Source organism: Schistocerca nitens, chromosome 6, assembly GCF_023898315.1.
Source record: "Schistocerca nitens isolate TAMUIC-IGC-003100 chromosome 6, iqSchNite1.1, whole genome shotgun sequence".
NCBI classification, from domain to species: domain Eukaryota; kingdom Metazoa; phylum Arthropoda; class Insecta; order Orthoptera; family Acrididae; genus Schistocerca; species Schistocerca nitens.
The window spans coordinates 498,167,044-498,183,789 of NC_064619.1; the positions used below are offsets into that span (position 1 = coordinate 498,167,044).

General features: G+C 40.5%; 1 protein-coding gene across 2 annotated transcripts in view; it reads left to right on the plus strand.

Moving 5' to 3' along the window:
- The window catches only part of LOC126262255 (RING finger and CHY zinc finger domain-containing protein 1), a 93,865-nt gene that overhangs the window by 32,346 nt on the left and 44,773 nt on the right, over positions 1–16,746 (plus strand). For both annotated transcript variants that reach the window (XM_049958741.1, XM_049958742.1), the window contains exon 3: positions 14,908–15,063. In XM_049958741.1, coding sequence (XP_049814698.1) covers positions 14,908–15,063 — 156 coding nt within the window. The remainder of the gene's footprint in view (positions 1–14,907; positions 15,064–16,746) is intronic.

The following is a 16,746-nucleotide window of genomic DNA, read 5'->3' on the forward strand; positions in this document are numbered from 1 at the left end:
TTGGTAACATTCTTTCCTTTTCTGTCCACCTTATGCCCATTATCCATTGGAATATCCATGGCATTCAAGCCAATCGGGATGAATTGTCGATCCTCTTACGATCCTACTCGCCGGTCATCTTCTGTCTTCAGGAAACAAATCTGCGTCCCCACGATCGCTTTGTTTTCCCTCATTTTCAGTCACTCCGATTTGCTCTCCCCTCTGTTGATGGCACTCCAGCACATGGAGGACTCATGATTCTTCTCCATGATACTGTCCATTATCACCCAATCCCCTTAAACGGTTCCTTCCAAGCTGTTGTTGTCCTCTTTCCCTTTCTGCATACACCTTCTCTCTTTGTACTGTATACATTCCATCGACCACACCAATGGCAAGAGCTGGTCTCCTTCATCTTCTTGGTCAGCTTCCGCCCCCCCCCCCCCCCCCCTATTTGCTGGTTGGGGACTTCAATGCCCACCACCCGCTTTGGAGATCTCTGCATCCTTGTCCGTGCAGCTCACTATTGATAGAAGTCTTCCACCAAGCGGATCTTGTTTGCCTCAACACTGGGGACCCTACATTTTTGTCCGCCTCCACGACACATTTCTCTCACTTGGACCTTTCGGTCGGTACTGTTCCGCTCACTCGGTGCTTTGAATGGTTCACTCTTGCTGATAAACACTCAAGTGACCACTTTCCATGCGCCTTAGATTGCAGCCACAACTGCCATATATGTGCCTGAGCCGCTGGAATTTTGCCCAAGCCGATTGGACACTTTTTTCATCTCTAGCGACATTCGATGACCGTCACTTTCCTAGCGTTGACAATGAGGTCACTCATATTACAGGAGTTATTCTTACAGCTGCGGAACATTCAATACCTCGTACCTCCAATTTGCCCCGGTGCCTCTCAGTTCCTTGGTGGAATGAGGCATGCCACGACGCAATACGTGAGCGTGTTTTCTGCCACCATCCTACTTTGGCCAACTGTATCCGCTATCAGCAGTTCCGTGTGCGCGATGCCGTCGTGTCGTCCGGGATAGCAAGAAGGCAAGCTGGGACTTCTTTACTAACTCATTTAACATCTTCACTCCCTCCTTGGAAGTTTGGAGTCGGATTCGATGGTTATCTGGCGCGCCTAGTTTCTCCCCGGTCTCTGGGCTCACTGTCGTGCATGATGCCTTAGTGGACCCCGTCGCAATTTCTAACTCATTGGGTGAATGCTTTGCTGCGATTTCGAGCTCTTCCAATTACCCACCAGCTTTTCTCCCGAAGAAACATGCAGCGGAAGTGTGACCTCTTGCTTTTTCCTCTCAAAATCACGAAAGCCATAATACTGTTTTCTCCATGCGGGAACTCCAACACGCACTCTCTTCTTGCTCTTCCACCCCAGGACCAGATGGTATACACATTCAAATGTTGCTGCATTTATCATACCATAGTCTGCCCTACCTCCTTCGCCTTTATAATCAAATTTGGACTGACAGTACTTTTTCCAGAAGATGGCGGGAAGCTATCGTCGTTCCTGTTCCGAAACCTGGAAAGGACAAACATCTCCCCTCTAGCTATTGCCCCATTTCTCTCTCAAGTAGTGTATGTAAGGTTTTGGAGCCTATGGTGAATTGCCGTTTAGCCTGGTGGCTGGAGTCCCGAAGTCTTTTAACACCTGCCCAATGCGGTTTCTGAAAGCATCGTTCTGCTGTTGACCATCTTGTTGCTCTCTCCACTTATATCATGAACAATTTCCTCAGGAAATGCCAAACAGTAGCAATATTTTTTGATCTGGAGAGAGCATACGATACCTGTGGGAGGACAGGCGTCCTTCGCACACTGTTCTCTTGGGGCTATCGAGATCAGCTGCCCCTTTTTCTTCGTGAATTTATGGCAGAGCGCACATTTGAAGTGCGGGTGAACACTACTTTCTCCCATACTTTCTCCCCAGAAAACGGGGTACCCCAGGGCTCCGTGCTAAGTGTTGTACTGTTTGCCATTGCCATAAATCCAATTATGCATTGTCTTTTTCCCGATGTCTCGGGCTCCCTCTTTGTGGACGATTTTGCGATCTACTACAGCTCTCAACGGACCAGCCTTCTTGAACAATGTCTTCAAGGATGTCTCGATCACCTCCACTCTTGGAGCATCGAAACCGGCTTCCGCTTTTCTCCCAGTAAGACCATTTGTGTCAATTTTTGGTGTTGTACGGAGTTTCTTCCGCCTTCCTTACATCTAGGCCCTGTCAACCTTCTGTTCTCGGACATTGCTAAGTTCTTGGGTCTTATGTTTGACAGAAAACTGTGCTGGTCCTCACACGTTTCCTATCTTTCGGCTTGCTGTCTACGATCCCTCATCACCCTCCGTGTCCTAAATGGTACCTCCTGGGGAGCAGTCTGAGTGGTCCTTCTCCGCCTCTATTGCACCTTAGTGCGCTCGAAATTGCCGTTGATTCTTCGGTGTCTCGACTCTGCCCAGCACCGTGAATTACGTTTAGTGTCTGGACATTTTTACACCAGCCCTGTGGACAGCCTTTATGCTAAGACTGCTGAACCTCCACTGTCCAATCGGCGAGCTGTCCTTCTGAGACTTCATGCTAGCCATATGTCTTCCATGCTTGCTAATCTGGCCCATGACATTTTTTTCGACGCCTCCTTGGATTTAGGGTATGCAGGCCGCCATTCCTCTCTACTACCACCGGGAGTCCACTTCTGTCAACTGCTAAGTTCTCTTTCCTTCTACTTTCCTAAAGCTTTCTTGACAACTTGGGGTACAGCGCCGCCTTGGCTCTGCCCCCAGACCTGCCTGCTCCATGACCTTTGTCAGTTTCCCAAGGATGGTACCCCTTCTCTTGTTTATCGTCGGGCATTTGCTATTCTATGCGCACAAATGAAGGATGCCACATTTATTTATACTGATGGCTCAAAAACATCAGTTGGTGTTGGGAGTGCCTATATTGTTGGCGACACCACTAATCGATATCGGCTTCCCGAGCAGTGTTCGGTTTTTACTGCGGAGCTTTACACTGTTCTCCAGGCTGTCCAATACATCTGTCGCCATCAGTGGATACAATATATTAGTTGCTCAGATTCGCTCAGCTCTCTCCTCAGTCTCCAAGCTCTCTGCCTTGTCCACCCTCTGGTCCACCGGATTCAGGACTGCCTCCACTTGGTGGCGTTTCTCTGGATCCCAGGATATGTTGGTATCTGTGGAAACAAGGCGGCCAATATAGCGGCCAAGGCTACAGTCTCTCTTCTTCAGCCTGCTGTTTGCATGGTTCCCTTCGCCGATTTATGGAGTGTTTTATGTCATCGTGTTGCTCTTTCATGGCATGCACATTGGTCAACACTTCCCAATAATAAATTGCAGGATGTGATAGCTCCTATCTGTGCTTGGACCTCTTCGTCTCGAACTCAGGAGATACTTTTAACTAGACTCTGGATAGGGCACTGTCTTTTTAGCCATCGACATCTGTTAAGTGGCGATCCTCCCCTGCTTTGTCCACACTGCTCTCAGCTGTGGACGGTGAGACACCTTTTACTTGAGTGCCCCTATTTTACTCCGTTACGTGCCCGTCTACAGCTGTCACCTGATATATCTTCCATTTTAGCAGATGACACGCGCTCAGCCGATCGCGTTCTTGAGTTTATTAGTGTCAGTGAGATGATGTCGGTCATTTGAAGCTCTTTATGGGGACAAACAACCCCCTTCTATAGTGGTTTTTTTAAGCTTTCCTTCTGGTTTTAGTTTCCCCACTTTTTTGAGTTTCGCTCCCATTGCTGCTGGTTTCCAATTCATTTATTTTTTGTTAAGTCATAGACCGGTGTGCTAATGACCGTAGCAGATTTGCGCCGTAAAACCATCAGTTTCAGGGGGGAGGGATCTGGTACAATGCGCCGTGGAATTTGAATCCGCGCCAGACGTCATGGGCGTCGAAGACCCCTAGAGGTCTCTGCACCATCACGCTGTAAGCAGTGGCGGCACGCACCTCCTGGCCTGCTTTTAGTGTGAGGGCGCCACAGTGGAACACGTGGTTCCAGTGGCCAATAGCGGCGCCCCCGATAGAGTACTTAAGCACCTGCCTCTCGCACAGCCAGCCAGTCTAATCTCGCGTATGTCTGTGGGCACTTCGCCTCGCATTAGACAGCTTACTTACTTTCTTGTTCTGTGTACGAGTGGACATATTTGTTAGGTTTTCTTGTGACTCCATTGTTCGATTTTGTTGTTGTTCATTCTGTCCTTCTTTGGTCGTGTCCGTCCTCTCCCATTGTGTTGTTGTTCGCGGGCCTCTCCGCGGGTCCTGCCTTGCTTTCCGTCATTTCAACCTCGCGACCATCCCGGTCGCAGTTACAACAAAGAGCACCAGTTCCACCTAGACTATATGGGCTGCTGAAAGAACACAAAGAGCAGATGCCACTGCACCATTTGTCAGCAACATTGGTGCATCAACGTACTCAGCAGCCAAGTACTCGAAGAAACTGCTATTCCTGGATGTGGGGACATGTATTCATTACATCCTCAACTCGAAGAACTGTTTGAATTGGTGTGGGACAATGTTGTTAACAATCTGGTACCGTATTTTATGGTGTATAAGATGCACTTTTATCTTCAAAAATTTGCCTTCAAAATTCAGGTGCATCTTATACTCAACTTTAATATATAACTGTCCAGTGTTTGATTTAAAATTCCTGCTAGTCTTAAAAATGGTCATCTGTTCGATGCAGAGGGAAACCTGTCTCTTATCTGGCAACATTGGATTAAACTGGCAACACCAGTGCACTGATGCGATGAACACGAGTTGCCGGGATTCCCAAGGTTCCTAACACTGTCCCCGTCCACCCCATCACCACAAACCCTTGAACACTTTCTATTCTATGATGCATCACTGCAGTCTACAGTGCCAATGAACTTGAACTAAAAGTGATTTGTGTTATTGGTAACAGTACAATATTTCTGTTAGTAGCTTCTTTTGTAGAAGGAAAAAAAAATCATATGATGCAGGCTATAAATTAAAAGTAATTATCTATGCAGAACAACATGGAAATAAAGTAGCATTTCGGCCCTTCACCAATGGAAAAAAAAACCATTTACGATTGGCAGACGAGTGAAGAAGAACTTCTGGGGGAAAAAAACATGAATTCCCACTGAAAGAAGCTTTAAAATGACCTAGAATCATACAAGTGTGTCAGTGGATAAAAAGTCGTGATCTAATGTGATAGAAGACATTGTTAAATCTTTCAAGAAGTGTGGTATAAGTAACACTCTCTATGGCAGTGAGGACCAACTTATATATGAAGAGGACAACTATGATGAAGAAGAGGAGGAGGAGGAGGAGGAAGAAGAAGAAGAAGAAGAAGAAAGCTGAGATGACAATTTTCAGGGATTTTATTGGTCTGTTTTGTTTTGTAAACTAAGAGTTTTCCTGGAACCATGCAACTGAAGTGATTCAAGTAAAAATTTCCAAGACAGATACGGTAAACTGTGTACGGAACCACTGTTTATATCAAAATTGTTCAACTGATTTCAGAGTATATTTCCCAATCTCAAATGTTTGCCGTGATGAAAATGAGATTAAATTTATTGGTAGGCTTTTGGATGTCCAGAACAACAGATTTATGAGAGCCAGATTTGGTAGCAAAACATCTAAAGAATTCTCTTTGCATAATGTGTGCTGCTGCAGAGTGAAAAAGTATGCTGTGCAGGAGAAAAAAATTTTGAGAAGTTCATAGAATTGCAGAAGATGGAAATGTTTGGGGATCTATTTGGAGAATGTAGAAGTAGTTACATAAACAATTAGCATAGCTCTCCCAACATTTTCAGGGTACTGCTAAACAAACACTTGTTCTGCTGTGACTGTAAAACTTAAAAAAAGCTACTTTAGTTCAGTGCAATTGCTTTGAGAAAGAGGTAATAGAATTTACATTACCTGATAAGGTTCATGCTGTGAAGTCCAAATTGTTGTGTAGATTATAATCAAGGTATGGATAGAGATGGCATGTGTGATCAGTGTTTATCTGCATATTCATTTATGATGAGATATGTCAGGGGATGTTACATTATCTACAGGGTTGCCACAGTAAAGCTGTGCTGGGCCTGTCATGTTAACGGAGTCTGTTCTGATCTCTGATGATCTCTTTACTGTCCATACCATGTCACGATATGCCAAAAACACACTTTGAGCCAGTTTTATTTTGACCACTCTGCAATTTCTAGGCATAACATTGTTTTACACAAGTTTATCACATGTGTAATGAACCCATATCAAAGGGAATGATATTCACACCATTATGGCTCAGTAAGGAAGAGCAACTCATCAAAAATGTTTCTTTGTTTAAATATCTGGGGGTGGCCAGAGAAAGGCTAAGGCTTCGGATTACGTAAATAGCACCAGTTGAAAACAAAACTACTTCCTCTAGAGGTAAAGCCAGATATGATCAAGGTTACCTTGGTGAATACTGTTTTGAAAAATAATTATGATTTTATGACAGTGTGACATTCAACTGTATTAATTGATATTTAATTTTCCATAACATTTTAAAGAATGCATGACCTGCTCCGATAGCTGCACATGTAATTGTATTGCTTCCAGGATTTGGGCAGGTGCAGCATGGATGTGGTTTTTAGGTGCTTTCCCACATCTGACTAGATGAATACCAGGATAGTACCCACATCCCACTTCAGTCACACATTCACGAACATTTAGGAAATGTTCACATACTTTCACGTGGATAGTACTAAGTACAGACAGTTGGGATACACAAATTCTGCTCTAGGAAGGGCATATGCCACCCTCTAACATTAATCATTAATTAATCTGATAATAACCATACCAACCTCTTTGTAGGTACAGGATAAAGGCAAAAGAAAAAGAAGACAACATGGTGAGTGGAAACTGGTGCATTCAAAGCCACAAAAAGGCAATTTAGCATCACTGTAATCACATGTATGACAAGTATCTTCATTCAGTACTGTATAACTGTGATGTTCAGTTAGTCCTATTGGTAGCATTTTGTGTTAACATGCTTGAGTTTGAGAGTTCAGTTTCGAGTCTAGTTGTAACATTTTTTATTTTCTAACATAGATCTGGCCAGTGGCGCTACAGCATCTTAAACATAACATATCCTACAACTATATTTTTTATTTTATTTTTTTAACCTTAAAGATTGTCAGGCATGTCAGATATATTCAGGAAGAATAACAATCAGTTAAAGATAAGTTACCTGATGTGTTATTGAAATAACTACAAGGGTTATCAATGTGGAGATGTTAAACATACCTATTACCTACATTCAATGAGTGGCCAGTTGCGCACTATCAGTGACAGCATGTCTTTCACAAAACATACATAGTCGTCACAGCAGATGCTTAAAACAGCTTCCGTAATACTCATCAAATTTCTTACAGCTTGTTTCTGATGGTGTATTTACATACGGAATTATGAAGATCAGCTTTGATTAATTTTATACTGAATTTTAAGTAGCAGCACATTCCTTGTAAAAATCAATGATGTAAAGATTTTCAGAACACTTTGGAAGTGACGTCAACAAGCAGTTGGTTTTGTGTGTGTGTGTGTGTGTGTGTGTGTGAGAGAGAGAGAGAGAGAGAGAGAGAGAGAGATATTCATGGCTTGTAGAAACACACTTTTTTTTTCTCCAGGTGTCCATTGAGGTACCTAATAATAATAATAATAATAATAATAATAATAATAGACTGATAATTGAAAGACTAGCTAATCATTATCTGATGATAAAATTAATAATAGATTCTGGTAATTACTTGTGAGGTGGGTTGCAGTTCCTGCTGGTGATGCAATGTCTTAAAGAAAGGTAATGGCTATTAAAGTAGTAAGCACAATAGTTGGTAGTAATAGAATCAATGAAAGCAGCATATGCTGGAAACTGGGTTTGAATGTAGTTGACGAAGTAGTGTGAAAAAACACACTTCTTGATGTGGCTACATAATTTGCATAGTTTCAGAGGAATTGGAACGACCATAGGTAAAAGAAGCAAGGATAGACCAAGAAAGAGAGTGGGTGGCATGTTTCCCAGGGGCAGGCGGATATGACTGAATGAAAGGGAAGCAAAGCTGACAATCCACAGAGGGGTGTTGGGCAGGGAAGAGAACAGAATAAATGTTTAAAGGCAAAAATAAATCTTTAAAAGTGGAATAATAAAAAATGATTGTGCTGTCAGTGTTAGTATGAAATAATTGCATGTGATTTGTACCATACCTACTGTAATTGATGTGTAACAATTAAGAAGCAAAATACCTTATTACAGAGTCTAAAATGAGAAAAAATAAATTACAATTAGACCCAGGTTAAAAATCTTGAACTCAAGTAAGTATTCTAACACAAAACTCTACACACAGTATTGATTACAGATACTTGTGTATGTGATTAAAATGTTGCCAAATTGTCTTTCTTTTACATCCATTTTCTACTGAAAATATGCACAGGATGAAATTTTGTTTGTCTTATTTGTACTGTCAGTATGCAAGGATGGCACTGAGGTGTCAGAGTGCTCAAATTTTGGTTCACCATGTATATTGTTTTTGTAAGTTTTAGAAATGTGAATTGAGTGATCTCATCAATTAATTGATTCATACGTATAATTTTTGCTTCTTCTTGTTTAAAATAAGTTGTTCTTGCTTGCTGCTTTGGAACGGGACTTATCTGTTACTTGCCTTTTCAAAACAATCGACAGTGTGATATCTTTGTTTTTGCACATTCCTTTTTCACTCTAATTAATGATATTTAGAATGGTCTTCACCATTACTGTATTAATTTGCTTTCTCCGTGAGATTAATTCCAAGCATTGCAGTAGTCATGCAGAAATAAGAGGCATGTTCAGAAAGTAAGTACCGTCTTGGGAAAAAACTCATATAAATCTTTTTTAAAACCAAAATTTTTACAAGAAAGAGCTTTTCTGAACTATTTTTCTACATAGTGGCACCATTGTTCAGACTTTTCTCGTAGTGAGAAACCAACTTTTCTATGCCCTCTTCATAGAAAGGTGGTGCAAGTGAAGACAGCCACTGCTGATCATTGATTTTGTGTCATCGTCATCGTCATAATCATCAAAACGCCTTATTTCAAACTCGTACTCAAAGTTCGAGAACAGGCGATAGTAAGAAGGTATAAGATTCGGTCTGTATGGCGGGTGATTGAACTGCTCCCAACCAAATTCCTGAATAAGGTTTCGAGCTACACTAGTGGAATGTGGACAAGAGTTGTCATGAGACAATGCAATTCCTTGAGTGAGCATTCCAAGTCTTTTGTTTTGAATTGTGCACCACCGTTTTTTCAGTGTTCCACAGTATTGTATCACACTGACAGTTTCACCTTTGGGAAGGAACTCAACAAGCAGAAAAAGATGCAAAAAATGGTGTTCAGAAATGAATAGAGTTAGCTAATGACTGTGGATAAAAAAATGAAAAACTCAACATTTAATATTCACAAGTAAAGGTCTTTAAAACTGAACACGCTCTAGGACTACCAATAAGAGTACAAGGTTTAAACAAGCAGTTAAAGAGCAAATATAGTGACAAGGAACTTCGGGCTCGCAGATCATGCTTTAAAGCTTATGTGCTTGCTGAATTCACAATATTGAATAGATCAGTAGTTTTAGTATTAATTGGTGACACTCCACCATGGCATGTATCAGACAATCAAATTTACTTAACTTCAACCAACACAAAGCAGCTGGTGGAGGTGCCGAATTGTGGGCCAACCAAGGCGTTGTGTGACGATGGAAGTGTTGCTGCAGCAGTGACGATGGAAGTGTTGCCACAGCAGAAAGAAAACATATCTCATCTCTGGGCCCAGGAAATAGGAATGCAACAACCACTGACTACCATACCAACACACATCAGAAGGAACAAATGGTTCAAATGGCTCTGAGCACTATGAGACTTAACATCTGTGGTCATCAGTCCCCTAGAACTTAGAACTACTTAAACCCAACTAACCTAAGGACATCACACACATCCATGCCCGAGGCAGTATTCGAACCTGCGACCGCAGTAGTCGCGCGGTTCCGGACTGAGTGCCTGAACCGCTAGACCACCGCGGCCGGCTCAGAAATCTGTCCAAATAAGGCTACAAACAAGAATGTCTAGGATGTAGGCAATATTAAATTACTCTGGAAGTGACTACACATGCAAGTTACAACCTTAATAACACTCCATAAAAGTACTTGAAAATTAACAAGGTGAAATATAAGTGCCTTCAAATCCAATTACTAGGGCATCCTCATCTATAAGAAGTGCCTTGCCTTTGACACAGACTATGTTGCAATTTCAGTTTTATCAATTACACTGACCAAAGAGCATCTACACAATCACTTGGAGGTGCGTTAATATGACAGGTTTAATTCCACATAACACAGATATTGCCTTAAGATAACATTAGAATATGCAGCCACCAACTGGAAAAGAGTGCTAAATGACATAAATACCAAAAACAGTGACCTTCAGCACTGGCATCTGGATTACAGCAAACACTGTTGCAACATGACAAATACAAAGGCTCCAGGTGGGCAGCATAACAATAATGTTGAAAATGCTAGGCCTGCTATTCTTGCTGTGTCAGACTAAATGCTCAGTATGATTTCTGCACAGCAAATGGCCAATATCATGCCTTGTTGAAATGGTATCCAATGTTGATATAAATTGAAATTTTAGTAAATAGAAATTCTGTGTATTATCTTGCCAAAGATGTAGGATCTGAAATTAATTCAACTACAGAAAACAATTCAGTAAGAGAAGTAGGAAGTCCATGACTTTGTTTTGAGTAGTTTGCCAACAACGTAAATAAACCTTTTTAACATCTTTCAAAAACTTTCACAAATTTCATGCAATGATGCCGAAGAGCAAAAAATTGGAGCAATAAATTGGAGGGCCCTAATCATTAATGGCTACACAACCCTCCACCGAAACCAGTAGTATGCATTATTCATGCACCAGCTGTTTGGTGTGTTTTAAGGGGGCAAACATTGATTTGATGGAAAATATATTCACCAACCCTATCCAGTGCTCTGTATGTTTGGTATCCGATTGAGTGATTAAGAAGCAGAACTACTAAATATTGCCACATAACCATATTGTGGCAAGTACCAAGTAATCACCTAATTGATGCACAATATCACATCTGAAACTGGTCTTTATTACCAGGACAATGCCAAACACCATATCATTAAATGTGATTGTGAAATCAGACTGGAAATTTTTTTCCATAGTACAAAAAGGAGGTATGCACGGATACTCCAACATTTTGTAACTTATGCCCAAAGCACAAAGAACCTAAACATGTAAGAGTGCCTCTATTATCTGCTTCAAAAACAATGTGCAGTTCAAAATAAGCTCAGTCAGAAAATGGGACTAATCAGACTAATCTACACGTATGTGGCTAAAGTAGCTCTTTGTTTCAAAGATTTTTAATTTTCAAGATTTTGTAAGAATTCAGTTTTAAAGATCAAGATGATTCTAGTTTTCACCAATATCTTAGTTCCCAAGAAGAGTTTTGTTTCCATAAAAAAAAGTTAACTGTAAGAAGTTGAAGTTCTGAAGAAGTTTTTGTTGGCTTTCATTTTTTTGTGATTATTTCAGACACACAGAACTTTGGCAGTGTTGTATGACACCTTGTTACTCCCACTGCCTGAAGGGAAAATTTCATGAGAAGAGTGTCATTTAGCAATGGGCTAGTGCCGAGGAAGTGCTCTGAAGTTCAAGATGGGCTAAATGAGGAGGATAAAAGAAAAAAGAGAGAGAGAGAGAGAGAGAGAGAGAGAGGCAGCTTGTCACAAAAAGGGGAGATCTGGCTTCAATTCTTTTGTGAAGAAGTTTAAAGTGGTGACATTGTAATTGTATTTTAAACATTCAACACTGTATTTATGACGCTCTGCATGTTCTCACAAATGCTGAAGAGAAATTTTTGATGACATTATGTGCAGATGGACTGACACTGTTGCTGGTTGAAATAGTTTATTAAGCAATTTTTTTTAATTTTTTAGTAATAAGCCTCTCCGTCATACCTCCCTCCCCCCCCCTCCCCCTCCTCCGCCACTGTGTCCTTGGGTTGTGACAAAGATGTTTGTATTGTTGTTTTGTAACAACTGGCTCAGGTTTTTACAGTATGTCTAAGTTTGAAATGTTTTTGACAATTTTTGTAGACTACATAATGTAAGCAGTTTATGTAAAGCTGTACAGTACATGCAATACACACGTTTTGAAGACACTGAAGACAAGAACTGAAACAGTTTGAACATTTCAACAGTGTTTTACATTTGCCACAACGTAGTGAGAAAGTTGTTAGAAGTAGTGGGATTGCCATTGCACACTAGTCTCATCACTGGGAATGTGTTACGAGCTGCAGGAATAATGTGAGCCTGTGTGTTGCAAAACAGTGCTGACTAATGTTCCTGTATTAGAAACTGCAAGCATTATTTGATGAAATTATCTTGTTTCTTGGTATATTAGATTTGAATGGCTTTATCATCACCAAGTGTTCAATGTCAAAATGTGTTATGGTGATATTTTAAATGGAACATCTAGCCTAATTACATGCATATAACAATGTTCAATAGCCAAGAAATTTACATATGTTACCAGTGAGTTGTCTGTGATGGAGAGATACTATTAGTACCATGAGGCTTGCTAGGAAGTAAACAACATGGCATATTTCTCTTTACACTCTCAGCATCAGGCACGCACTTAGGTGTACCGCTAATGGTACAGCTGCTTTTCTGGTTAAAGTTGTTGTTGCACAATTTGATCTCTGAATCTCAATAGGAACATTTATTTTGACTCATCAAACATAATTCTATGTTTGTATACAATTTAGGAGTAAACATAACAACCCACAGAATAGTAGAGGCATTCAGTCATAGACATGCACTTAAACAAGACTAAAATCATCACTAGCTTTCGGACAAATCCCTTTTTGGGCTAGATCTCTCTCTCTCTCTCTCTCTCTCTCTCTCTCTCTCACACACACACACACACACACACACACACACACACACACACACACACACACACACACTGCAGCTACATTTTGCCAGCTGAAAACACAGTGCTGAGACTGCATTTGGCCTGTATTCAAATGAGTAACCACTGTCAAATTGTGGCCAAGAGCAGAGATGACCACCTAGAGGCAGAACATGCACTGAGCTCAATATTCTTTATTTCAATGGCTGCTTCACAAACTGTGTCATCTGCAACCTTCTACCCAGAAAAAGCTCTTCTGAACTATGTTGATGGGAGCTTCCCTTGCAATACATCCTTCATTTCCATAATCATCCTGACCTCAGTCTCTGCTAACCCTCTGCCCTACAGCAATCTCCACCTACCCCCAGGACCCTAACATCACACGTCCTATATCCATATGCTCCCCCCGCCCGTCTCCCCTTCCTATGGTATGTCACTCATTTCCAATCCACCCTCATGTCATCATTGTCATGCCCTGCACAAGCTCACCTGTGCCTGTGCCTGTGTGTTGCATTCCTATCCCATACACCTGCTGCCTCTTCTTCCCACATTCCTATCCCATAATACCTGCTGCCTCCTTCCGCTATACAACTTTTTGGCACTGTATGAATGGATCAATGTAAAAGCTGATGCATTCACAAGGAATATTAATCCTAAGAAAACTCTCACGAAAACTCTTTTTTACCAGATGTAGCATATTCTTTGTTTTGTTGGGTGCTCAGAATATAGGTTAAATGCCTTGTGTGACCAGAACCCAACCTATTTTCTTGCAAGCAGCAACACAGAAAGCTAGGAATGGTGTAGGTTAATAATGTTGGCGTGTTTGAACATTTATATATCATAATATCACAGAATTTTGACTTATGGAGGAATCATCTTCGCATTTTTGAATACCTGTGTGTTTTCATTTTTTGGAAAGTTCTTTTAACTTATTGTCTCGCTGAATGTAATAATTCTTTCAGAACACATTCTTACTTTCCACTCCCCCAATGATTTTTTTTCTTTTCTTCGTTTATTTTGTGTGTGTGTATATTGCCATCATTAGGAGATTGATCTGCTGAAAGTTATTACTGTTCAACCAACCTGTATGTGCCTCTTTCTTTTTTATATATACATTTTACACTTTCCTAGTTAAGTATTATCATTTTATATTAATAAAACAACCTAGATCAGGTTTTTCTGTAATTAAATTAAATTGCCATATTTGGCTTCAGTTGCAACGACACACAACAGCTTGATGCTAGTGGTATAGTCTGTAAACTGAAGGACAAGCAGTTCTTGTGGTGGATGAAGTGAGCTTTACTGGAATAATGCTCCAAAAGCTATATAGGAGTACTAAGCAGTGCCTAGCAGTGTGGGGCATTGTGTGGTGATGTATGTAGAGTATTTTTGTGCTTGTTTCTTGTATTTGTTATCAGATACTAATTTTGTGTTCTGAATAGTGTTAATGCATCTTGCAAAGAATAAAAACTCCTCTACCATATGCTGTGCAGTGCCTCCCCATTGATTTAAAAAGTTCACCACAGAAAGATGGTAATAACTTTGTGAAGTAACCTGTGGTGCTCTATGTGATATTGTAGGGTAGATAGTGGAAACTCACCAGCTTTGAGGACTCACTAGCTTGTTCTTCTGTTTGCAGACTGTAGCAATTATGCTCCTGAATTTTACATTAGAAGATGGTCTAACATGGTTAAAAGTATGAATTACAGTTGAACAAAAAAAAAAAAAAAAAAAAAAGTGATATAGTCTGTTTTGTTCATATAATCATAAAAAATCACTATTATCTACTGCAGTACACTACCATCTTTCTGTATTACTTAATAAAAAGTATTACAATGTGTTCTGTTTGTCCACGCATTTATAGTTAAGTTTAATTTTATTACTTTCATAAGATAATACAGCATGTTCTGCTTATAACACAATTTATAATGACTTTTGCTTTTTTTTCCAGTATACATGTTTGGAATGCAAACTTTTTGATGATGAAGAAAAAAACCAGTATCATTGTGATGGATGTGGAATCTGTCGAATTGGTGGTAGAGATAGATTCTTCCATTGCCAGAAGTGCAACATGTGCCTTCCTATCAAACTAAAGAACCGGCACAAGGTGAGAACAAATTAAAATTGAAATATATTATTTATATAGTCTCAGTTTATAGGAATCAGAGTGTAATCTTTTTCATCATTGTAGAGTAACATGCAGTATATGAAGTATTATGTAAAATATGTTTGAAAGTAATATAAATTATATAAAAATTTATGCCAATGGAAAGCATTTTTCTGAAAATACAAAACAGCATTTTGGAATGTATGAAAATGGAAAATCATGGACAGAGTGGAAATAATAATTTAGTGAACTTTGAGTTCCCGTTGCTTTTAGCTTAATATTTAATGGGGCAACTGACATGAACTTTTTTTTAATTGTGTGATTATGAGCACACTAATGCTGATATTCTTTGAAGGTATAGAGAACTTAACATTATCTCTCTGTATCAGAGAGATGACCGAAAGTGCAAAATGGCTAAGCCGAAATGGCTATAGAACAAATTTAAGTCAGTAGAAGCATGTATAATTAGAGGAGAGATAGATACTACCTACAGGGAAATTAAAGAGACATTCGGAGAAAAGAGAAACAGTTGTTTGTATGAATATCAAGATGGAAAGCCAGTAATAAGTGCCGGCCGAAGTGGCCGCACGGTTCTGGCGCTGCAGTCTGGAACCGCGAGACCGCTACGGTCGCAGGTTCGAATCCTGCCTCGGGCATGGATGTGTGTGATGTCCTTAGGTTAGTTAGGTTTAACTAGTTCTAAGTTCTAGGGGACTAATGACCTCAGCAATTGAGTCCCATAGTGCTCAGAGCCCCCCAGTAATAAGCAAAGAGGGGAAAAGTGGAAAGAATATAGAGGGGGGGGGGGGGCTACACAAGGGAAATGGACTTGAATGCAGTATTGCAGAAAGGGAGGAGGAAGTAGCTGAAGATGGGATGGGAGATAAGATACTGCGAGAAGATTTGACAGAGCCCTGAAAGATCTAAGCCACCACAAAGCCCCTGGAGTAAATGACATCCACCATCAGAACTGGTTATATCCTTGGGAGAGCCAGCCTTGACTAACAAGGGGATGATGCCTGTACAGAGCTTGGCCAGAAATGAAAGTGACAAAAGTGGGAGCTCCAGGTGGCCAATCATTTGTGTGTGTGTGTGTGTGTGTGTGGGGGGGGGGGGGGGGGGGTCATTTTTGGCCCGGGTCAGGCGAGATATGAGTCATTTTTGTTAGCATAATTCCAAGACAGTGGACATGATCAAAAGAGCGCAGAGTGGTAATACAAGGGTCATGAGATTGAGACCCTATGTGCAATCCTTTTTTCTTCCTTTATTTCAATTTTTGGAGGAGAGAAGAAAATTGAAAAACAAGAGCACTGAAAGTGTAAGAAAGATATACCGAAGGTTAAATAATGAACTGCGAAGAGAAACAGAGCAGGCTAGGAAAAAATAGCTAAAAGAGGAATGTGATGAAATTGAAGAACTGGACAGGAAGGGAAGATACGACTTACTGTATAACAGAGTAAAGACTATGACTTGGGAACAAAACAGAGCAGGAAGTGCTACTATGAAAATTTTGAGTAAAGACGAAAAGGTAGTGTACAAAGAATGTGACGATGTCCTTCAGAGATGGGAAGAATATATAAAAGAGCTATGTGACTTACCAAACGAAAGCGCTGGCAGGTCGATAGACACACAAACAAACACAAACATACACACAAAATTCAAGCTTTCGCAACAAACTGTTGC